Below are 24,953 nucleotides of genomic sequence, written 5' to 3'. Positions count from 1 at the left end.
AGGAGAAAGTAAAAGGTTCAGCGCTGCCGTCTTTGTCGCTTCTTGTAATTATACAGTGTGAATCTAAAGATACTTTTAAAAGCCTCCTCTCCTGCAGCCTTTCTTCGTCTGATTTGTGATTGCAGGAAAAGGACTCAACGTGGTGAATATCTTAAAAGCCACCGGGTTAATAGAAGTACTGCATTCCCTTTCACAATCTGGTGTTTCGGTGAATGTTTTGCATTTGCAAGAGGTGCAGGTAGTCTGAGTTGCATAAAGCGAAGGTCAAGGGTTTGATTTTAATCAGAATAGCTCTCTCTTTAGCTGAGGTGTACACATGGGTCCTTTTAGCAAAACCATAGAATCGTAGAACGGTCTGGGTTGCACAGGAGCTCAATGCTCATCCAGTTCCAACCCCCTGCTGTGTGCAGGTCTCCAACCAGCAGACCAGGCTGCCCAGAGCCACATCCAGCCTGGCCTTGAATGCCTGCAGGGATGGGGCATCCACAGCCTCCTTGGGCAGCCTGTTCCAGTGCATCACCGCCATGTCCTTCACCTGAGGCTGTATATGAGCCCAGTTTACTCCCTTTCCATATCTGTAGCTGTGTGCTTCTGACTTTTCCCCCTCTTTCTTCTTTCCCTGTTGTTATCCTGACTCTGCAATGCGAGGTCACTGGGAGCACAGTGGTCCCTCATGCTCCGAATGGTTTTCCAGATGCTGACGAACCGTGCCAGAAATTCAGCTGCATGTCATAAAGTATTTATTTTCTCTATAATTCACACCATGTTGGCTTTTTATTTCTGGTCCTTTTTAATATGAGTAGTTACTCATGTTTTCCACTTTAATGCAATTATACCATACTTTGCCTTTTCTCTCTTGCAGGTAGCTGACAAGCTCGTTCAGCCATTACGTGGTATTAAATGAAGTAATTGCAATATTAAGTTTTTTATGATATGGAAGAAAGAAATACTATTGAAGAGTAACTGCATGAGGTTGCCTAGAGAATGAATGGGCTCTGGGCTGAAAGCTTGGTTAGAAACACGTGCCTGGCATGTGCCTGGGATGCAGGGCTCTGCTTCTGACCTTTGCATCCCTGCTCTGATGGAGTGGGTGCCCAACCAGAGTTATGCATCACTGCTGGAGCTCAGCTCCCTGTAACACATGGTTTTGGTCAGTATCCAGATTAAATGCCATGGTAGCTCCTGGGGAGCTGCCATATTACTCTGCTGCATTCTGTGTTGCCCAGGACATCACCTTACCAAGTTCTCAAGGTTGTTTTTGTGACCATCCCAGTCCTTCTGTCCATAACAGAGCTGCTGTGAGGCGATGCTCTCCAGTTTGGGGCTGATGGTTGGGTGGGCCCTGAGCACAGCTCTAGTCCAGCCGTGTCACCCCATTCTGTGTGTGACCTGGAGCACAGCACGAAGTGCAGCTCTCGTGTGTTATATGTGGGGAAAAATAAAGGGCTGACTGCAGAGCCATCTTGTAAGGGAGCGGGTGGACATGGCAGGACTGACAAGGAATTACTCCATATGCTGGATGTAAATGCTGCTGAGCTGAAGCGCTGTGAATCCCCACATAAGATGCTGTTGGGTGAGATAACAAAGGTTCGAGGAGGACTGATCTCGGGAATGTTTCCTGATAGCAGTTGTGTTTGGATTTCATGTGTTGCCTATTTCTGCTTGATAATGAGCTCGCCTCCCTCTCGTGCCCACTGTGGTTTGGGGTTTGTGTTTTGGTGATGTTTGTCAACAGAACAGACTGTGTCACGCCATCAGCAGATCTTTGTTCCGTGCACCCACTCACTGCCACCCGTGCCTTCTTCTGCTAGCAGAGCCCGCTCAGGGAGCAAAGCAAGGGTGGCCATAAAAACCCATTCCCAATGGGATGGTTGGAGATTTAACAGCAGTACAGCAGCTATAAAATGGGTCAGCTGCACCCGGATGGAGTTTCCTTGGTGAGGTGTGATGTGTTAAGGTGTTGAACAAACCCCTTCCTTTGTGTGCACACATCTTTCACCAACCCGAAGTCCTGACGCCTCCGAACATTTGGCTGAGCAAAGTATTTTGTAATGGCACAGTGCTTTTCACAAGACAGCACAGCTGTACCATATATTCTATACATTACATGGCTTCTGAAATGCATTGCTTGTGCAATCCGTTTTTGTGACCTTGGCTCGTTCCTGTCCTCCTTCACTCGTTGTTTGGGGCCATAACAGGTTGTGCCACCACAGTTCCATGGCCCATAGCCACAGGGTCTGTCCTGAGGGACTGCCTGGATTATAACAGGAATTGTTTGCGTTGTGGAGATTTTAATGATAATTTTGCAATGTTTTCTTAAACGCGGCCAATTTAACATTTCAGATGGCTTTTGCAGACATCAAATTAAAAGGGCTGAGATTGTTTTTCGGTGCTATGGTTTGCATGATAAAAGGGTGCCACCAGCTTAGTGGCAGGTGTTTCTCAAAGTCCATCAAGACCTTTTGTCTTCAAAACCTGCTCATGCCTTTGATTACTGCGGTGTGATTAATGTTACAGCAGTAATATCTAGACCCTGCATCCTCTTGTTGAAGATGATACCACGACGTCTTTGGAAAGAATATAGTAAGGATGAGACGTTTGTTCTTCCTTCAGGTGCACACTGCATGTGAAGGCTGAGCACAAAGGCCCCAGAGAACAGAGAAGCGATGAGCAGTGGGATCCTTAACAGAGGGTCTCTAAGGACAAAGCAGCTCCGTGGCCTTTCAGCCCTTTCTTTCTAAGGTCACACAAGGGCTGCAGTGCATCAGGCACTGAGACCTGGGCTCCTGAAGGAGGAGGCAGCGAGCAGCACCAATAACCTGATTAACCTGGTTAATTGTGTTGCTGGCTGAAGAGATGGAAGAACAGTTGGCACTTAGAAGTTAAATGATGTTAGGCTTTCACAAACAGAATGAGAAGCTCCCGCTCAGCTATGGGATGTGCAGCACTGTGAGACAGACACAGGAGTCCTTTCACTGTGAAGAATGCACTGCCTGGTCCTCACAAACAGTGATTTATTTATTGGGATCAAAAGCATGGAGTTCTCTCAACAGCAAACTGTTTTGTTACACTAGCCTCTTGAAAATGGATTTTTTAAATAATTCACCAAAAAGGACAGGAAGAGGCTTGTTTTATGCTCTTCTGCTCCAATTATTGCTTGCTAAGTAAATATACATCATCTCACAAGCACCTCTTCAGAATCTGCCCTGTGCCAGGAAGAGCTGAAGCCATTAACGTTGACTTGGGATGGAAAGCTTTGGGGTGAGCACAGGGGGGAAAGAAGCCTTATTTTTTTCCATAGCTTTGCTGGCTGGGTGCTGTTGAAGATGCTTCCTTGTCTCTGCTGCCAGATTACAATAAGGCTCAAGCATCAGCTTATCAGTGAATGCAATATCAAACCTTCCGGAGTGATTTAAGCAGGTAACTCTTCTTCTTTCTAAAGAGGCAACAAGGACAATGAAGTACTCAGTGCAAAAATGAGAATCTGGCTTAACAATTCATTGCTGTAACTGCTATACTGCTCCTCTCACAGGGCTTTGATATCCTGGCAAAATAAGTATTTATTGCTGTGCAGGTCTCATGTTAAATAGCGGAGTGTAAAATGACAATGTCAAACTAAGTTAAGAATCTGCTTCATTATGAGAGATTTCCCTGCAATAATCCTATATGTTATACTTTTGTAGTCACTGCAGAAATTACCATGGGGACCACTCTGTACAAACAACCGCTTCTTCAACATCATCATTACCAAATCTTCGCTCCCTCATAAAAGCTCCTCCCGGTGATCCCACAGATAATTTCTTTGGTTGCTGTTTATTTATTAGCCGTGCCTGAGCACTGCGGCTGTTCTCCCAGCCCTGATCAATCCTGCACCTGGAACGAATTTGGAGCAGAAATGTTGTGTGTGTTTTATCTCGGATACGGGAGGTAGCTGAGGACAGAGAGGTCGGTGTGTGTGTATGGGGCTGTTCAGGAGAAGCTCTTATCCCGGACACATCGTGATTTCTCTAAGTAGATGAAGAAAGAGCAGCTGGGGCCTTGGGGACCCGAGCTGTGCTGGGTTGTGTCACCTTGTCACCAAAGGCCGTTCTTGAATGACCTGTAAAACCCTGAGATCTCCTGACGCCATCAGTGGAAGATGAGTGCTCCCAGGTTGGTTTTCTGGGAACGGTGCCTAGCTTTTATTTAACTTCTGCCCTATCCCAAAGGCCTTGATCACAAGATAGGAGCATCAGGAATTAATAAGGTAAACATGTTGGCTGCTGGAAGCAATCCCTGTCTGTCTCTGTTTCTCCTCCATTCTGCTTCTCTTTGACCCAATGTTTGACTCTGTGCTGGGTTTCCTTGATGTTTATAGCTCTCACTCAAGGCTTTAATAATATTTGATCTCTTTTTAAAAAAGTTTTAGTATAAAGGATGTGTATTTTAGCTTTATGAATCTTTATGGAGGCCTCTACAAGAACTTCAGGAAGCCATTCCATCCCATTCCATGTTGTGATTTATAAGGCAGTGGAAACATTCAAGGGAAAAATGTATTGTGCAGCGCTTTGGAGGAGGCTGAGGATGTTCTTCCACACCTTCTGGTCTTGGTGTGTGCAGCAGAAATACCCAGTGTCATCAGCTGAAGCTGATGGGAGTACCCCTGGGATTCTTTATTCGGTGGAATTGTATCTCAGGTCTAGATGTTGTTGCAAAAGAGATCCTGGGGTTGGACTTCCAGCAGGATTCCCTGCTTTGGCATTGGGTCTCCAGCTGCTGGCATGTGGAGCTGGCTGGTGATGCTCAGTGCTGGGAACTGCTGAGAGCACTGCCACGGCTCAGCAGCTTCTTGATGCTCTCTGTGTAGAGATACATGAAGGTTTAAGGAATGTAGAGCAGTGCTGAGGCTGGAATTTAGGGACAAAGTGGCTTCTGTGGATTTGGCTTGAAGCCACTTTGCAGCTTTTCTTCAGTTTTGGGCTTCATGCTAAATTAATATCTAGAGTAAATAAGCAGATGGTTCCACTAAGCCCTTTTTAACAGAAATTCTAGTCTCACTGTCACTGTGCTGCAGTTGGAAGTTCCCTAGTAAACAGTCTTGACCGTGATAGCTCAGAACTCTTCTGTCTGCTGAGGGATTCAGAAGTGTCCCCTCTGTGTGCATACCCAGGGGTACAGCTGTGGTGGTCCCTGCTCCTTTTGGGAGATGCTTTTTAGGACAGCAGCACGTTTTCATGGCTGTAGGAGCAGAACCCACTACAACCAATCTATTGGCCGTCCCTTGGCTGGGAGGGCACTGCCATCATTCTGAGGTCACGTGCACTTGAAAATGGTCAAAATAGCACAGGAATGAATGCAAACTTCAGCTGCCTCTGGCTTAGCAGGAGGGCAGCAGGATGTGGGGCTGCCCTCAGCCTGGAGCAAGGTACCACTCATCACTTGGTGTGGGCTGGAGCTGCTGGACCAGCCCTGTATCTCCCTGGGCTGCACGGCCCATCAGCTCCCCCACTGCTTTACAGGGCCATGGCAGCACCGTGCCTGTGAAGATGGATTTTCTGCATGTGTTGTGTTTGTGTCATTATTTATTATCAGCACTGAGTTGCAGTGCTATATAGAAAACTCCAGTCACATGCAGATCCTGCAGTGCTAAATGCTCTCTGCCTCGGAGAACTTGCAATTTGTGATGACTTTCTTGATCCCGAGGCTGCTTTGCATTTTGTCGTAATTCCTACAGCCATGACTGCTGTAATTCTCACGTTTTCACTGAGCTGTCAGCTCTCTGAGCTCCAGATTGCAAATTGTGTTTTCTGCAAGTCTCTGTGACTGTTGCGTTGTAGAGGAGCCTCTGTAGAAACCACAGAACCTGAAACCAGATGGCAGCTCCAGTCTAGGCCAGGCATGGAGGGGCTCCGGCTCTGACTCTGCTTGTAACTGAAGCTTAGCATCTTCCATTTTTACCGTGGCTTTGGAAGGCAGCATCAGCTCGGTGAGCTCTGGGAATTTAGAAATGCAGGTGCCTCGACCTGGTAGAGCAGCAGCTCCCAGATGGAGCAACCTTGGCTGGAAATGGGCGGGCTGAGATGTGAGCTTCATTTGGTTTCTTGGGCTCAGCCACCAGAATTCTGTGGGCTGACTGTTGAGCCAACACAGCCCGTGGCTTTCCAGCCTCATCTGTCAATGCAGAGTCCACGCTGAATGGAACTTAAGAGCACTGTTAGCCTGACAGAGACGTGAGAGTATCTGTGCACGCAGTGATGGAAATGGCTGCTATTTATCAAGTAATAAACATAGTGTCTCTTGCTATCAACACATCTAACTCTGCCTGCACGGAGAAAAACAATCTCTGTAACACTGATAATAAGGCAGAAAGGGTTTATAGGAAATTGTAATAAAGCTGTAGCAGATTTCTTTGGGGGATTTGCAGCGCGGCATTAGTAAGCTTCGATTGCATTAGCTGTTCTGCTGTTGTGTTGAATTAGTGTTTGTTGTCTCCTGAATAGAATAAATATAATCACGTTTGTTACCTATCTGTTGGTGTGACGGCAGCCCAGCGCCGTTTCTGTGCAGGATGGTGGGAGGTGCTCCATGGAACAGTGCAGCTCCAGCAGCAGCTCCTGCTCAGTGCCATGTCCTTGCAGTCCTGCTCTGAGCCAAAAATTCATGCTCTGGTTCTGCATTTGGCTTCCATTCTCTCAAATCAGTTTATGGCTGCACTAAGGGCCCTTTGCTTTGGGGGAATGGGCTCCCAGAGGTCCCCACGTTCCCCACGTTCTCCCTGTTGGCTGTAACGTGGCTTTAGCTGCAGTATGGTGAGCACTGAGACTTCATGCTCGTGGCCAGATGGAGCACCTTGCAGTTACCTTTATGCACCACCTGCATTTTGCTCCTTGCTGCCCTAAGTGGCATGTCAAATTGTGCCTTCAACTGGAAGTGAATTTTATCCCAAAAATGCACATCTCCATTTGATTAATGCCTTGAAAACTGTGTACCTGCAAGATAAGCCACGTGCTTGTGTGTATCTAACGCCTACTTACATATGCATGTGTGTGTATATATGTATGCAGTACTGCCTATGTAAATGTAAGAACCCAATTAGGAGCAGTAGGTGGGTGTGTGGGTAAGCACTGCTCAGCTTAATAAGAATTCCCTAGAGACCATCGTGTCTGTTGGATTGCTCCATCGTGACAGTCTCAGCAATGCGTACAGACTGAATTCTTTCATGAAGCGCCCATCATTAATCCAGAATAAAGATCCAAGAGAATTCAGACTAATGAGACTGCAATAATTCTGAAACATTTCGTAGGTTAAGGAAAACAGCAGAGAAATGAGGCTGTCGTGTCCTGAGCATGGTGTGAATTTGCTTGGCTCTGTTGTCTGCAGTGGAGCCACGTCACCTTGGATCAGCCAGGGCTTTGGTTTCTGCTCTTTTAAGGATGAGCTGGGGAAATGTCACTTAAAAAATGAGGAATTAAGGACTTTGGTGTAAAGGCTCCTGCAAAAAAAGTATCGATTTGTTTTTAGCCAGCAAATTTATTTGGGAGCAGGCAGTAATTAAAGTCAATGCCGATGACTGAAGTTTTGCTGCCGCACGGAAATGCTTTCATCTTTTGATGGAATGCAAAAAAAAAAAAAAAAAAAGAGAAAAAAAAGAAAAAGAAAAACAAAAAAGAGGGAGAAAAGAGGAATGGAGTGATGAATTCATTGGGTTGCAGTCCCAGGAGCAATGTGGGCAGGCAGCACGGCTGCTGGAAGGCAGTGGGAGCAGTGCAGTGCTCTTGGAGCCAGAGCTGAATCCTGGTGTGGAAGATGAGTGCAGCTCCACTGGGAGGAGGCAGTGGCAGAGCATCTGAGGTCAGACTGCACGACCTGGTCATGGGGAGAGGAGTTCAGCACAGAGCTGCATCCAGGGACTGAGAACCAGCGGCGAGCTCCTCATCAGCAGAGTGCTGTCATTGAGATGCAGCTGTGTTCCTTCCATCCCCGGCAGCATTTAGTGAGGAACAATAACTTAATCTAATTATTCATTTTCCATATAAAAGTCCATTGTGCTGGGATGTCTCTCGTCACCAAAAAATGAGGTGTAGAGGTGCTTAAGTGTACTTTGTTTAAGAGACCTGACATGCTGAATAAGATGCTCTAAATTGATGGTACTTAATTCAGCTCTCATGATAATTTGAGCAGAGGCTTGGATGCAAAGTTAGAAGTACGGGTGAAGGGAATAATGGCACACAGCTCCAGCAGTGTCCCCTGGTTGTACTGAAAGGAAAAATGGCTCTCCAGCCATACTGCTGCTCCTTCCAGGCACCTGTACATGGGTTCATGCAGATCAGGGATCCTCAGTCCCCTGGCAGACCCTGAGGAGCTTTAAAATAAGGGCTGTAGAAGTTTTTATTCTAAAGATACAGGGTTGTTGGCAGTGCAATGCTTTGAGTGTCACAGTAGCCCTCGTGCCTTCAAGTTGACATTAAATTCATTACCTCCCACTGCTGCACTTGACATAATGGGGCTTCAAGGGGAGTTCTTAACTCCAGTTGTGACCTTTGGCTCCGTGCTCTCCTACAGTAAATCTGTGTGACATCCACGCCATGAGTTACCCATCATCTTTGGGTTCTTAAGGGAAACACTGTGGTCAAACTCAATGCTCATCAGCTTGCAGGGTGGTTAAGATTGGATCTTCTGCCTGCAAATATCTCCTTCCTCCATTCTAGAGCTTCTGCCTCGCTTTCTGACGTTTTATTGATTTTTCTTTTTCTTGCTTTTTCTCTGCATGTGGAACAAAATTAAAGCAGGAATTGGGATTGTAAATAGATAATGGTGCCTGAATGCAGATTAATCATTGCCAGCCATGTACAATAATACTAATTGCACCAAGGGAGGAATGGTTGAATGAGCGGTATAAATATTTAATGCTTGAATCCAATGTGAAATACAGGAGTGAAAGAAGAAATAGAGAAAATAGCGCAGTTAAGAAAACCACACTTCACAGCTTTTGCTCAAAAGAAGAGTTTTGATACCATTAACCTTTCTGTATTACGGAATAACGGAGCATTACAGGAGCTGCGTCTGACTGGGAGGCTTCAATTTCACTTAAGAAAAAAATGCTTAGTGCTTAGATTAAAAATATTGGAAGCTATTTGGGAAGGAATTGGTAAAACTCTCAAAAGCTGTTGCTTGAGAAGTGCATTTTTCACAGCCCATCCAAACCTGCAAGTGGGGCTTTGGGGATGGGGATCAGGAACTGCCCAACGAAGTGGAGGATGGGGAAGAGTGGAAGTCTGTGTATCTGCAGATGTTTGAGCAAGACTAATGCACTCATAAATATCTGCTGGGCTGGACCATCCCCTGCCCTGCAGCTGGAGCAAACTGCTAAGCAGAAGCCAACTGCGCGCTGACCTCCAATCCACCACAAATGGCCTCAAATGGACCCAAATGGGATCCCAGGGCAGAGCTGTTCCTGCTGGTTCAGAAGAGAGCTGAGATTACAACAACTGTGTTCAGAGCCTCCTGGATTGCAGAGATATTTCATGTAGAATGGGTACTGAATTCCTATCAGTGAGTAATGGGTATTGATTTTACTTCCAAAAAAAACCAACCAACCAACCACAAAAAAACCCACCCCTAATTCTTACACTTCTGGTTAGTCATTCCAGGGCCTTAGAGTTCCAGTTAACATGCTGTCACATTCAGGAAGCTGCATATTGAGTCAAGTGATTCATAACTCCTGGTTGATGGCAGCAGGAAAGGAGGGGAGGGGAACAAAGCAGCGCTGGGTTTATAACACAAAAAATAAGACTTTGAGAGCCCCAACCTCGTGCAAGCAGCACCTCTGTGAGCACTCACACTGCTTTTGTGTGCTGTCCTGTTTGCAGCTGCTGCTCTGGCAGTGCAGGGTGTGCTCCTGGTGTTTGCAGTGCATGGGGGTGCAGGGGGCTCGGGGGGCTCTGCAGGTTCTGTGCTGAGCATCCTCCCCACACCAGCTGGAATTCAGCAACAGCAGCCAGGGCATTTGCATTCAGAAACCATGCAGCTGCTTCAGTTCAACTGTGTTTACCTGTAATTAAATATTCCATTATCAATTAACCATTAATGCTTTCCAGTGATTATTTTAAACCTGTGGGAGCCTCATAATGAAAAAAAGTGGTAGTTAACTGCAGGTGAGCGGGATGTTTTCTGTTACATGCACAGCGTAACCATTTGGTTTCTTATCCACGAGAACATTTCAGCCTCTTGCTGAGCAGAGTGCAAGGCCTGGGTATTGCACCCTTCGCTCTGCAGGTGTCCATCTGCTGCTCAGAGGCAGCAGCTGAAGGATGGTGGGTGATGGGGATGCGTTTGGCCGCTGCCGTGGCAGTGGATCAATGCTGTCTGTGCGGAGCAAAGCAGAAGCTGCTGCTCTGGGGCTGGAGCTCACACTTGCAGCGTGTTCCCACCTGCAGCATTGTGGGGTCTCCACCATATGCACAGTATGCATCACCAGCCTTCACTGGGTAAGCTCAAGCAAAGCAGCTCTCCAGTGCTCCTCTTCATCACTTGTAGGGCCAGAAGGAGCTGCCTTTGGGAGCTGAACGCGAAGGAGGAGCTGCTGAGATGGCTGTCCTGGGAATCTGAATCCTGTAACTGATGTTAACAATGCACAGCTTCACTGTAGAAATAAAGGGGTGGGAAGATAAAAGGGAGTCTGCTGGACTGGAGCCCTGGAGAATAGTGTGTGCTGGGAGCTTGAGCAGCGATGTGTTGGAAATGAAGACCTGATAGTGCTTTTGTGGCTGATTTAGGCCTTTCAAAGAGCTGTCAGGGTCTTAAGCAAATGCCACATGATGCTGATGGATTTCTGTGCAGAGATTTGGGGAGACTTTGTCCCTCACCCCAAATCTTCTGTAGTTCTCTATAGCAGGGCAAAGCACTCTGATTATGACTGTTGTTCTGCTTTTGCCTACAGTAATTTCTTTATGCTGTTGCACAGGTGGCAAGGAGTGCTATCCATTAATGTTTTGAATCAGTCTTCCAAGTGTAAATTTACTTGGCTGACAGATGTCTAACTTTTCACTTCAGCTATGTGGGATTCTTGGGAGTTAACAGTGAACTGTTGATGTACCTACAGGTCAGTTTGTGTGTAAATGATGAGTCAGCTGCATCCACTTCTCCAAAGTACACATTAAAAAGAGAGAGATGGGGAAGAGGAAGGTGAAGCTGCTGCGTGCAGCCAGGTTAATTTTACTGTTCTGCAGTTCTTGGATCAGGTAATTGAATTATTCAGCTCTACACAGTTCTGAAAGCAGAATTTGGCTCTGCGCACCTAAAGATTCTGTGTGAAAAGTTTGACTTTTAATTCAGAATAAATCATAAAAGAGTCTTTGGGGGAAAGAGTGTGAAGTTTAAACACGTTGTCATAACAAACAGCCACAGTAACTTTCCTGGAATTGCTTTTAGATGCCCCGTGTCTGATCTCAGCTCCAAAGACGTGTGTTTGAACTTAGTCATTCAAAAAGGTTTGAGGTGAAATTGGAGTTTGTATTTCAAAAGGATCTGCAGAATTGACATGAAATTGTCAACAGTGAAACATTCAGGAGCGATGTCAAACCGACGTGCAGCGTGCAGAATGTGTTCAGTGGTGGTTGAGTTGTGCAGAAGTCGGCTTCGCCCCACGGGATGCTGGAGGTTTGAAGCCTGTACTGTAGGTGGCAGAGGTGCATTAGCTATGCAGCATCATCATCTCTGCTGCTTCATTAGCAAGTGGAGCAGGAGCACCTTGCAGATCTGCCAGGCGTCATCCCAATTCCCTGCTGTTTGCCTTGGGAAAAGGGAAGAGTTGTGACCTCTGCAGGTGTTAGTTGGATGTAGGACTTTGGAAATGCTTTCCGGCTGTCGGTTCTACTGTTGAAAATGGAAAGTTATGAAATCTAAAGCATCCTTTTGAATCAAAGAGATATACGGTGTACTTCTACCTTCATCTAAAAATGCATAGATAGCAAAGTACCAATAATTTGTAAGTCAGTGACAGTCTATGATTAAAAAATTAAATGGGTTTTAGTTAACAATAATAGGATTCCATAATAGCTTTTGTCATGGTAGCGTTATTCCCTCACCGTGCTTAATGCTCCCATTATACACCTCAATTCAAGGGTGCTGTGACTTAGGTAAACACTGTTCCAGACTGAGGCTTGGCATGTGACACCTCTGCCAAGAAATATGGCTGTGTTTAATAAAGCAAACAGCATAATACTGCTTTTTTGTTGTTGTTGTTAAGGAAGTATAAGATGGTATGGAGAGAGCAGTTGCTAATGGGCTGTGGAGCGTTGCACCTCACATTTGATGGCTGTAATCTTTCCTCCAGGTTGGGGTAGATCATAAATCATCGCTTCTTGCTGGCAATTTCCAACGAAGGAAGATTGTTCTTGCCTTTTGCTCAGCTAAAATCAACATTTGTTTTTTCTTTGAGCGTTGTTAAGCAGACACATCTCTCATATTCACCAAGGAGGATCGGCTGTGCAAGGACGTTTGGTTTTTGCTATAACTCACAGTCAAAATAACGCTTGGCTGTTCTTGGTTGGTTTCTTGCAGGTTCACTGGGATGAATCTGCCCGCCCCAGTTATCAGCAGTAAAAATTGGCTGAGGCTTCACTTCACATCTGATGGCAACCACAGGCAGAAGGGGTTCAGCGCCCAGTACCAAGGTGAGCACTCACAGCACATCCAGACAAATTCCACTTGATTCTTTGGTGTTTTTAACCTTGATTTTTCCACCTGGTTTGCCAGGTGGTGTTGTATGGAGGGCTGCTGTTGGCAGTGTGTTGGAAATAGGAATGCCTGAGAGTTACTGGCAAATTGCTTTGCACTGTATGCCATGGGATGCCACCGTTCAGTGCATCCTGAAGGGTCCCAGAGGGAGGATCAGCTCCAAGGGCAGGGGCAGGGTGGGAGAAACTGGAACAGGGAAGGAGCTGGAAGTGCTCATGTCCAACCTCCAGAGACAACAGCTTTCCTCAGAAGGAAGGAATGGGACTTGGGGAGGATGAAATGCTGTAGCACTGACTGACAGGAGCACAGTGAAAGGGAGATGAGTTTCCTTTCATAAATCTGTAATCCTGCCCTTTCTGTTCCTGGTTTGTTTGGCCTTAGCAATGTAGTCATGGCCTCAGCAAGAGCCTTGCATTATGAATCACCGTTGTTTCTTAACTTTCCTGGTTTTCCTCTGATGTATAAATTTATTTTGAATTATAATTAAAAACCTTTTGTTTTTTTGTTCTGTATAACACAAACGACCATGCAGCTGATGGCTCTTGATATGGCATTTCCTTTGCAGCCATGATTGCTGCTTTCTATTGAAACACCTGTCTGAATCATCCTTTTTCTTTAAATAGAAAAGTAGAGATTAATGTTATAATTCCCTCTGATTAGATGAATGTCAGGGGGGTTCTAATCTAGCACGCTCCTTGGAAACTCTTTTGTTAGATATAATGAACTGTGCTTTTGTGTATTGAGTGTTTAAAAGGTGAAGCTAAAAACGTGCCCTTGGAACACCACTGATGCAGGACCTCCATCCAGTGGCAGGGGGAGCCTGATAACCGTTCTTCAGTCTCCTGCTGGATGGTCTGGAGTTTGTGAGGGTCTTTCCACCTGTTAGGAAAGATCTCCATGCCTTAAAAACAACGAACAAACAGTGCAGCAACAAAGCAGCTCAGGGCACGAGGGCAGGATTTTGGCAGGCAGTGGAATCTGTGCTGACAGAGCACCCAAGTGCCAGTACTGCTTCAGAAAACTCTGCATAACCCTTTCAGAGAAACAGAACTTGGTTTGAACATAAATATTTTAATGGAGATAAATAAGTAAGTAGATACAAAATAGGACATGTATTGCCTTATAAAGTGGAGCAGCTAAAATGTGGTTTTTTAGCAGTAGAGATAGAAGCAAACCTCAGGGTTGTCCAAGAGAAGGAAGGAGGGGAGGGTTAGGATTAATCTGATTTGTTGCTGGTTTTCCAAAGATGTGTTCATCCTTTATTAACACCCTGTTTCCTCTCAGATGTACCTGGCTTTGCTGATAATCTATAAGAAAATCATTTCCCTTCCAACTTGTTTAACATTGATACTTAGATTTAGCAGAACTCCATCTTAGTATGTTCCATTTCAGCTCTTGCTAATCCATGCCCCAGTTTAGAAATCTTTATGAACATAAAAGCAAGGTTAGATAGAATCAGCCCATATACAGGTTTTCTTTATGTTGAATGCAGTAAATTTATTCCTTTGCAGGGAGAGTGGAAATATTTTTCCCTTTCCTGTCTCTTTTATGTAAGGTGAATCTTGCATTCTTGTAAATACTGTGTTCCACATCCTGTGAAAGCAAATGAAAGGAACCACAGATAAATCAATGCATTGATCTTTTTTCCTTCCTCCCCAGCCTCCCACTCCCTCTGTCTTCATTCCCCAGTGGGTGCTGTGTTATCTGCAGCTGATAAGAGGCTGAGCTGGGTGTGCATTGCTTGGGGCAGGTGACAGTAAGGGTGCAGAGCTCAGGGACATCAGTGCAGTGATGGGATGCTGTAAATGAGGTAATGAAAAAGCTGCTGAATTTAAAATGATGCTAAACAGAACTAATGATCTGGCTGGTGTAGTCCATCTCTCCAGCATATATTTTATTACTTAAGTAGGGTCCCAAATTGCTTTTTAGCTGATTGTTACCAACACATAATTGTATCTTTTATTGATCTGCCCTCCCCATTCCCTTCCCTTTCTGTCCTGCACTCAGGTAGCAAGATAAGTGTGGGTGAGTTGCAACCCACAGCAAAATGCAAAATACTAGCAGACCCGTCATCTTTAATAATGCTCTCATAAACTCTTTGCACATATTGCACCACCTAAATGGCTTTTAAGCATATGTACATCTATACATGCTTAATTTCTGGCAGATCTGCAAAGGGTGCAGAGGGATATGGTGTGTGCTGTGCAACCTGTTCAGTCCCTTGGGCCATACTGGTAAAATAGGAAAAAAAAGAGGAAAATTGTGATGTTTGTTACAGGCTCCAATTCCTAAATAAGAGTTTCTCAGAGCAGCAAAGGGGAGGCACAGAGGTAAGGGGGTTGTTTTGCCAGCAGCTCGCACAGCCACGTGGGGTGTTTCACTTTGCAGGAAGGTGTTTTCTCCTCACCTCCAGCTTGGGTGAGAATCCCCATAAGGAACCTGTGCTGATGTCACAGGTGATACTGGAGCACCTCAGCAGGGGAAAAATAAAGTAGAAAACCGATCCAGGCAAGCCAATATTTAATAGCAATCTCCCAGCAAATCTGCCAGCAAGGGGAGCAGAGGTTGGTGGAACAGATTTTTGCTGAAATGTGTTATTTTTCAAATTAAAAATAAATAAATGTCTCCTTAAATTCTCATTTAGAACAACATGAAGCATGTTAGAAAAGACATCCCAGAATGCCTCCTCACTGGAAAAGCTTTGTAATGTCATCTTTTAAATCTGACAGGATGCTGAGCTTTCCATTAGATCTATTAGGAACGTGTGAGCAGCAAACCCCTCCAGAAGACAGAGTAACTTCTGTTCATCCAATTAGCCTGACACAGGCCTTTGTGGTGCTGTTCTGCAGTCAGATTTGTAAACAATATAAATTTTCATACACTAGATTTTTGAGGGAATAGCTAAGGGGAATTGTTCCTTTTTTTTATGAAGAACAGTGATAATGTGTTCTGAGTTGCTCTAATCGAAAGTAAGTCGTTTGTAAAACTTGACTTCATCATTTCATTTCCTTGGAACAAAATGGGGGATTAAGGAGGGAGAGAATGCAGTGATCTGTACCAATTATTGGTGAAAGGGAGGGAGTGCATTTAGGGTAATGCATGGGACATGCTGATGGGCAATGCAGTTCTGTGTGTTTTAGGACCGGTTCCTTGCAGTGTCTCTCTGTTTTCTGCTGGTTTTGTTGCTGTTGGGTTGGTTTTGAGCTGAATTTTCTGTTGGTCGCAGATTTGGAGTGGAGCATATTCTGGAAGGCAGGCAATGAATGCAGATAAACCTTTTATTACTGAGTATATCCTGTTAAGGATTCCCAGTCATACGCCAGGCCCAGCTGCATGCAGGCTGTGCATTCTCCATGCTGTAAGCTGGGGTTTGGTGATGGTGCTCTGAAGCACTTTACAGAGCAGTGAGTTGATACTGCAAAGCCACACTGAGCATTGTGCATCCTGTGGTAGCCCACATTTAACCCCAGGAACTTGGGCTTGGCTGTATCTATTGGCTGAGAGGGGATGCTGGCTGGAGGGTTAGTTGTAGCAGAGGTAGGAATAGGTTCCAGGCTTCCCCTGAAATTTCAGCTTTTGTGGCCTCATTCTCTCTTTTACATCCCTGACACAGTGTTGTATTGAAAGCCTTGAGGTCAGGCTGCAAATGTCCCAGAATTACCATAATGTCACCTGGAGGAAAGCAGTGCTGTTGGGCATTCTGAGACCTGCTGCCTTTCCCTCAGAGCGTTTGCAGATGGATTACAGTCAGAAGGAAGCGGGCACGTCTTATATTTGCTTTGGAATTGGCATACTGTTAATTATTTGTCCCTCTGAATTTAAAAAAAAGAAAAAAAAAAGGCAACAAACCCCCAGCAGATTAAAGATACTCAAACCAGGCAACGTCAGCTTTTCTGCATGAAAGTTTTTTGAGGTAATTCAGCCCTCAGTTTGAAGTTATGCTTTATTTAAGGAGAAAGCAGAAAGCTGTACCAAATGATGAACAAAAAGCTGCATGCTACAGCAGTGAGCTCAGAGCAGCACTACCTTGGGTGAGCTTCAAGGAATGATGCTTGACATCTCCCTGTCTGAAGCTCCTGCAAACAGATGTTATTAGCTTTTTTTTTTCTTCAAGCTGAAAAAGCATGATTAAAAAAACCTTGTTAGTTCTATTGGTAATTTTTCTTGACAACTTTGTCTTTGGAATGTGCTAATTTAGAGATGAAAGTATGATGAGATAAAGAACAAGAAAAGAACAGTTTGAAGTGAAAGATGGACTGCTTTTCTCCATAGATAAGAACTGGCTCATCAGAAAAAGGATCCCATGAAGCAATATGGCCATCGTGCTTCCTTTAACCACATTAACTTCAAACGTGCCAGTAAAAATTCTGCTGTGTGTTACTGCAAAACCTCTCTGTGCTGCAGGAAGCTGTTGTGTGTCTGCCAGTAGTCAGATGGATTTGGTGGTGTGGGGTTTGTGCAGAGCCCTCTGTGCAGAGAGAGCCTCAGTTTGACCAAGTCCAGATAATAGGGACAAATAGTTGCTGAGTTTCGTTGGCCATCTTTGTATTACGTGGGATTCTTTTGGCAGTGGACTGATCAAAGTCGAAGCTTAACTCCGCATTTTGAGGTCCCTGCAGTTTCCTGGAGCTTTCCTTCAGTCTGTTTCCCATTTGTAGAACGTTAAGCAGCATTGCAGGGCTACAGAGTGCTGAGGATTGTATGCCCAGCTTTTATATTCAGGCTGGGTCAACTTGGCTCAGTTCTTCAAAGACAGCAGTAGATCTAACAAGGGTAAATGAAGGGGGGCAGCTGATGGGTTTGAGGGGTTAGGAAAAGTGGTTCAAACATCTGGGAACTATCGTGTGTAACTGTTGTGCTGCATTCTCATTTTACATCATCACCAACGGTTATCTAAAAATTTTCTTTCTTTGTGTTTTAATTCTGTCTCTGTAGTCAAAAAGCAAATGGAACTGAAATCCAGAGGGGTGAAGCTAATGCCAAGCAAGAACAGTAACCAGAAGACATCAGTGTGTAAGTGTTCTGACTCCTCCATATGCTCTCTTTGTAAAATGGTCTCCTTGAACATTCCATTTGACTTTCCAATAATCTCTAAAACTTTGTCACTCTTAAAAGTTTTAATGCTTTACCCTTTCTTCCCTTTGCATTACTGCATCACTCCCTCCCAGTGCTCTATTCACAAGCATGTACTAACCCCTCGAAGTGGGTATGCAGGGGATTGGTGTGTGTGCATTTAATATATACTGTATGCTTCCTATTCAGTGACAGACCGGGGTTCGTTGCTTCTGTCTTCTTTTAGTGTGGAAAGTGTCAAAATGTAAACAATTTGGAAATGTGAAGTGATGTTGCTATCGTAAAACCAGGGATAGGGATAAGGAACCGCAAAACAAACCAACCTGGTAGAAAATCTACAGAAGCAATAGCGGTCTTTGTTTCCCTCTTTGCATTTTATTTAATTATTCATCTCCTGCAGAAAAATCACGCCCCTTCAGTGTGCAAAAGCTTATAGCACTGACTTCTGTGATCTCTGTGTGAGTTTCTCACGTTCAGCATGTCTGATGTTTGGTGTCTGTTAGGGAGATGCTCGCAGTGTCACGTTGTCACCGGTGCGTTTTCCTCCGGCTGTAGGAGAGCCCAGTAGATCCATTCATCTTCACACGAGGTCCTTTTCAGATCAGAAGCGACGCTCGTCTTTTCCTTCCGCACGTGGCTGAACAGATGGCTGCGCTCCAGAGGGGGCTCTGAGATGAAACATGAGGGATCTGAATTACCTGCACGGAATATTTCACGGGGATTTAAGTAGGATCAGAACGTAGACTTTCTTAAGATAGTTTTTAGAGGAGAGGTTGTACTTGTTCGTTTTCTGCATAGCCCATTACGCTCATCAAAGAGGAGCTGTTTGGATGTTCTGCTCGCCTGAATTTCAGATGCAGAACTCAGTTAAGAAAAATGGATGAACTGAATTTAAAACATCACTCAATGAAAAAGGCTCACTTTCAGGTTCACATGAGTGCTCGTAGCTTTTAGTCATTCAGGAGAAAAGTCCAACAAGGTAACGAAGTAGCAGGATGTAAATTATCCAAGATCTCCAGAGTACAAAATGCTGGGGCACGTTCAGGTAAAACTCAGTTGTAAGAAAGGCTCTGAATCCAGGGTGCTCTGGGCTCTATGAAATCCAGGCTGGATGTGGCTCTGGGCAGCTTGGTCTGGTGGTTGGTGACCCTGCACATAGCAGAGGGGTTGAAATAGATGATCGTTGTGATCCTTTTCAATCCGGGCCATTCCATGATTCTATGAAATGTTCTTGCCAAGTATAATTTAACTGTCATTTTAAGGTGTGATAAAAATTTCAGCACTTAATGGAGAGTGAGGTTACGATAGAAAATAGCCCTGCCTCTGTTTGAGTGAGCGCTGGAGCTCCGTAAGATGGAAGGTTGTGTTTGCACTGGGTTTGATGCCGTGTGGGATGTTGGGATGTGTGCTGGGATTCTTCCCCAGGTGGAAAATGGCAGTTTGTTTTCAGCTCATCAGTCCACTGTGTTTTCAGGGTGTCGTGCTGTGTTGTAGTCGGGCTCCACTTTTGAGGATGAAGTTGCTGGAAGTTGCTGGTGCCTCTGCCCAGCCTGTCCTCGCCCAATGCAGACCAGACTCCAGCCTTGAATGCCGCCAGTTCAGCATCTTGTGTAGCACTAATCACGTCATATTTGATAAGGCAAAACCCGGTGCAGGAAGGCAGCTTAGCCTGAAAGTTATTGAGCTGTAGTAGTATTGATGGTGGAGGAACTGTGGCCCAAATCCCTTTCTGTCACCAGCGTGGGGTTTGCCACAACCCTCCTGCCTTCAGCTCCTTCCCTGTACACTGTGCTCAGCGACGTCTGGATTGTAAACCCCAATTAACCTCCATCCTGCACAGCCTTCTGCTGTCACACTCCTGTTACAGTGAATTTTCAGCTTCAGAAACGCTGACTCCAGAGGAGGTATCTCCAGAAAATGGTTTATTTTCAGAAAATGGAGCCCTAAGTGTTATCTTCTTTTTCCCTTGCTTTTCTGATTTGCTTGGCTGGCTGTGCCCGCTCTTCTCTGAAACTTTCATGAGCTTGTGAGCTGTGCATCACAGATGACCGTGCAGGTGGGACAGGCTGATTAAAGGTCTCTGGAGTTGGATACTATTGCTCTTGTCATTTCATCTCGCTCAGCTATCAGAAATTTAGAAATGTGGTGAAAACGAGAGCTGTGCCGCGCTTTATTTCCAAACCCTTTCCTGCCAGCCGTGGTTTCTGGTGGTCTTTGCCCCTCTCTTTTGGGTAGTGCAGCTCCTTCTTCTCCTCCTTCTCTCATAAGGCAGCTTGCAGCTCCATGCTCGCAGCCCTGCAGGTTCTCTCAGAGGATTTCAGTTCTGCTGCATGGATGCTGTGGTTACTTGCCAGATTAAAGCCCTTTTCACGTGTCCGAATGAGGCAGAATGTATTCACATCACACTTGTTTGTACTCTTTCAGAAAAAGGATTTATTAAAAAAAAAACATGGGATTTGGTGGGGGACGTGCTAATTTTGTTCAGTTGCAGTCAAACGTGTTTATTTGAAATTTAAATCAAGTACTTCAGACTGTTCACCATCCCTAATATTAATTGGGCATCTTGCTTTAATCATTTTTAGGGGAAAATAATACAGCTCTGGAGAAAAAGCTATAAAAAATACGGTTTAAAGTTTGAGATTATGTTTAGAGGATTACTTCTGGTAGCAACTGAGGGGCACACCTTTTGCATCTGCAGTATTCCTGAAGCAGTGAGAAAGTGTATTGCATGCAATGTGTAAATGTGTATATTCCAGGTTCATACAGTGGAAAAAACGTGGCACCTTGGTTACAAAACAGCATCAGAGTTGCTTTTGTGACGTTCGAATGAGGCACACCTGAAAATGCACTGCTGGACATCACTGGAAGGGATTGCGTGAAGCAGAGAAAGCTCTGTGTACCTTCAGTTGTATCAATTTGTACTAATTATGCAAATGCAAAGTCGTTTTGGAGGGTTGATCCAATTTGGTCTCAGCCAAACGTATGGGAGCTGCTGGGTTCAGCAGTGCAGCAAGCTTGCTTCGTGCATCAGGTGTGAGGAGTGTCTGTGTGGGTCTGTGCTGCGCTGCAGCAGTGGGGCAGAGCAGCTGCTGGGGCTGTGAGCTGCAGGCAATGAACTCCCCAGTGAGTGGGGCTGTGCTGCAAAAAGGCTTTGCAAACTGTCTAAAAATCCTCAGGCCTGTGATATTTTGAACTCTCAGATACTTGGGAGCTCTTTGTAGGTAGCGACAAGATGTGAAATACGGGTTCAGAATGCCCCAAATGATAACAGTACAAAAATTCCAGCTGGAAGCAGTCGTTTCCAATGTTAGGCTCTCTCAGCCCAAGTCTTGCGGAGTGCTAGCTAGACATGGGAGCGTTTAAGGTCTAGATTTGTAGCCTGGAAAGGCCCTGAGCACATTGTTGGGCTCAGTGTGATACCAACAGCTCTGCTCTCCAAGCTGGGCTCTGTAACCTCTCATTTGTCGGCTGGCTGCATGGAGTCACCATCAGCCTTACAGCACTCATAAAGATGGACTGAACATTTTTAACTGGTAACTGCTGAAGTGCTCCCATTCCCCTCACACCAGTTAGAACAGCTCATCTTCTTGGACTGTGTTTTCCATGCTGAGAAATACTGAGTTTATGTAAAAAACAAAACAAAACTGAAGGAGACCGTTTGGCCATCTTTGTTGTGTAGCTCTTATTTACCATTCCTAACTTCAATAAAAAACTGTCCATTGGGGATCTCTCTGAACTTTATTAACGTGGGGAAGTAGAGAGAACTAAGGAAGGTTCTCAGTTCTTTTAACAGATGGAGTAAATTCCTGTGACAAACAAAGCAATCATAACTGGGTGCTACTGATAACACAATGAGGAAAGTGGTTGTTAAGAAATAGGAGGGCAAAGGGGCTGGAAAAGAGTTACTTTGGGAGAAGGAATCCTTGAGCCTCCAGCACAGAACTTCAGCACTTCACCCCAGTTTTTAAGATCTATTGTTGTCTTTGTAACCATGAAGAATTTGGAGCATTGCAGCCTTGGTGTGAAGCAGTCCAAGCTTTAGGCAGATGAATGCAGCACCCACTGCGTGTTCTCAGCATAACAAATGTGGTTTATCAACTTTGGTTAAGTTACATTGCCATGTGTGCGTTTAGAAGACAGAAGAAGAAAAGTTTCAGTGCCCATCTAATCCATCCTCTGCTTTCCTTTGTGTTAACAAAGCAAAATGTCCAAACTACCACGCTATGAAGATACCTTTCCTTTCTCTCTCTCTGTTTGTATCTAATCTACTCACTGGTTTATGTATACGGATTATATGGGTATTAATAAAGTGCTAGGTAACGAGAGAAGAACTGCTTTTAGACTTCAGAAGTGTGATTAGTCATTTGCAACTTGCCCTCTGGTGCCTGTGGGTTCTGCTGGTTATTTGTAGCCTGGCCTGCTCCCAAAGCCATGAATCAGGTTTGCTGTCATCCGATTTGGGACGTAATAAATGGCTGTGACAGCAGCTCAGAATAACCAACACGGTGTAACTGATGTTGTCTGGTAGTCTTCTGACCATGGGAGAGAGGATGGAATGTGGAAAGGCAATCTGGTGATGTGCTCTGCAGGAAGGGATGTTTCAGTGCAGGCGTATGTGGAAGCTGTGTTGGTAAACGTGTGCATCGCAGGCTCAGCTCCTTGGTTAGTGCACTTTTATCCTGGAGAAGGTATAGAAATAAGATGAGAAATCGAAGCATTTTTTCTTAAATACCACGTAGACTTGTGATGTACGTGTTGTGCAGTGAAGCTGTTGTGCCAGGATATTCTCACCTTATTCTTTGCTCTGACCAGGGCCGTTTGCTGCACCCTCTTTTTCATGCTCTGAATTCCCATTTGCTTTGTTAGAACAGAAGCATCAGGTTTGTGTCACACCTGGGGAGCTCCATGGCAGAGGAGTGTTTAGCTCCATAGGTGGTATTCAACAGCCTGAGCAAAACTCCAGGCAGCGTCTCCAGGTGGTTACTGAGGGTTCCCCCAGTGGGACCAGTCTTCTGTGCCACTATTTTGGCTGACACTGAAATGTGCCTGCAGCTCCTGCAGTGATGAGGCAAATTCTGGGTTGCACAACCAGCTTCTTGCAGAGGTTGTAAGCTGCTCAGGCTCTAAAGCAAACCAGCCAAGTTAGCAAAAAGTTAGCAGCAGATTAAAAGCTGTTCCATTTTTTGTGTGTATGTGAGCAGGACATTTATCAGGGAAGGGAGAATCAGTGGAACAAACCCACTGAGTTCTCGTGCAGCTGTGATGGCTGCTGGAGATGATGCTCATGGAATGTGGTTTGGTTGTGGCTTCTAGAGTGCCAGGCACAGCAGTATTCTGTCAGGACAGAACTCTGCTCCTTCCTTCCAACTCGGAGTCGTCAGCCTAGTAAATGTGGCAGCAAAGCTTTGTAGCTACAAAACACAGCCATCAGAAGATGCTGTGTGCTGCTTTAATGCTTGTGTCTCGCTCGCATCTCTGCTTGTCCATGTGATGGAGCTTAATGTGAAGTTATGAATATGCAAAAAGGGGAAAGCAGTTTCTTAGGAGGCTGATTTGCCATTAAGCTGTATCTCTGCCTGGAGGAGGAGGCCGAAGCAGTGGGGCAGGGCTGGGCAGTGCTGTGCTGGGGAAGGGGCAGCAGGAAGGGGAGGGGTGGGATGAAGGAAGCACTTGGGCTGAGGAGCAGTTGATGCTTTCAGCACTCAGCCAGCACTGGTGCAGGTGCTCAGATGGAAGCAGTGATCCCTCCATCCTTTTAGGTACAGCCTTATGTCTTCCAGCTGTAGTGAGGTGTTGTTACCAAATGAATAATGTTTTGATGGCCCTGCCTTTTGGGTGTTCATGCTCTGCAGCCTGTGTTTGTGTAGACACCCCATGTGTTTATCAGTTCATGTAATACTTCATGCCCAAGCCTCCATATCTCTCAGCAGCAGCTCTGTGCACCAAGATCATTCATCAGGGATGGGTGGAAGTAGAAGGGAACACTCTCACTTTGGGTTCATGCTTTACCACCTCAGCCCTGATGACAAGAGGTGGTGTGTTTTCCTTTCATCCTTCCCTCAGTGATAGGAGAAAACTGAGCTGCATCAACTTTGACAGCGCTGTGACACAGTTGCCCCTTTCTCCTGAATCGTCCCCATGCGTTGGTCGTTGCTGGAATTCAGAATAGAAATCAACAAATTGCCAGATCTCATTTCATGCTTTCTGGAGCCGCCCAGGTTCTGTCCATCCCAAACAGTGCTCAGCTGTGCCACTTGTCAGGCTGAAGGGGAAGGTGGAAACGGGGGGCAGAGCATCAGGATGGCAGATGTTTACTCGATGCTGATCACCACTTCATTGATTCCATGTTTGTTGGCAGTCACGTTAAGGTTGCTCCATACAGTTTTTCACGTTCAAACTACTTACTTGCTTTAGAATGCTAGACTCACATTTCCCTCTCCTCTCTCTCTCGTTCTCTGCCTGTTCTTCCCTGGTATCACACCCCACCTCCTCATTGGGTTGGCTGTGTTCTCAGCTCGGGTTGGGGAGGGCAGGCCGTTCTAATCACAGGCTTCGGAAATGGGCTGCTTAATTGGTGCAATTTTGCAGAATGAAAAATCTCTCTCTTCAGAGGTACTTCTGTAGCAGAACAGAGGGAAAGCAATGTTCCTAGCTGGCGCTTCCTAGAAAACACTTTGGTGTCTAAACTGAACTGAAATGATTCCAGTTTAACTTGTTTCCAAAGCTGTTTTTTTCTAAACAAAATGGAACGTGTTCAGGTTTTCCAGCTACCAGCTGCCATTTTTCTCTCCACATCCACCAAGATAAGTTGATGAAAGAATGTTTCTTTTGCTATTCTGTCTCTGTATGTGCTGTTTTTGCTTTGTAGTAACTCAGGTTGGTGTGTCCCAGGGACATAATATGTGTCCAGACCCTGGGATTCCAGAGAGAGGCAAAAGAATAGGCAACGATTTTAGGTAAGAACCTTTGACGTGTGTGTTTATGCATGCTGCAAAGCTTTTGTTACAAGCACTGTGTGTTATCCTTGGCATTATGTAGTCTGTTTGCAGAGCCCCTCTGCACACATCATTGTGCTGTGTCTGAAAAGCTTGCTGAAGCCGGTGATGCAGAAGAACGAGCGTGTCTGAATGTGCATGTGTGTGTAATCTATTACAGAGATCCGT

The 24,953-nt window shown here is 45.3% G+C and overlaps 1 protein-coding gene across 2 annotated transcripts in view; it reads left to right on the top strand.

Annotated features, from left to right (window-relative positions):
* CSMD2 (CUB and Sushi multiple domains 2) overlaps positions 1-24,953 on the top strand; it is a 230,522-nt gene that overhangs the window by 75,918 nt on the left and 129,651 nt on the right. The window contains exons 7-9 of one of the 2 annotated variants that reach the window (XM_052698617.1): positions 12,541-12,653; positions 17,653-17,730; positions 24,659-24,746. In XM_052698617.1, the coding sequence (XP_052554577.1) occupies positions 12,541-12,653; positions 17,653-17,730; positions 24,659-24,746 (279 nt within the window). The remainder of the gene's footprint in view (positions 1-12,540; positions 12,654-17,652; positions 17,731-24,658; positions 24,747-24,953) is intronic. The other variant, XM_052698618.1, reaches the window with a different exon arrangement.

This window comes from Tympanuchus pallidicinctus, unplaced genomic scaffold (genome assembly GCF_026119805.1).
Source record: "Tympanuchus pallidicinctus isolate F22 unplaced genomic scaffold, pur_lepc_1.0 scaffold33, whole genome shotgun sequence".
Lineage (NCBI taxonomy): Eukaryota > Metazoa > Chordata > Aves > Galliformes > Phasianidae > Tympanuchus > Tympanuchus pallidicinctus.
This window is presented reverse-complemented; position numbering and strand designations above follow the sequence as displayed.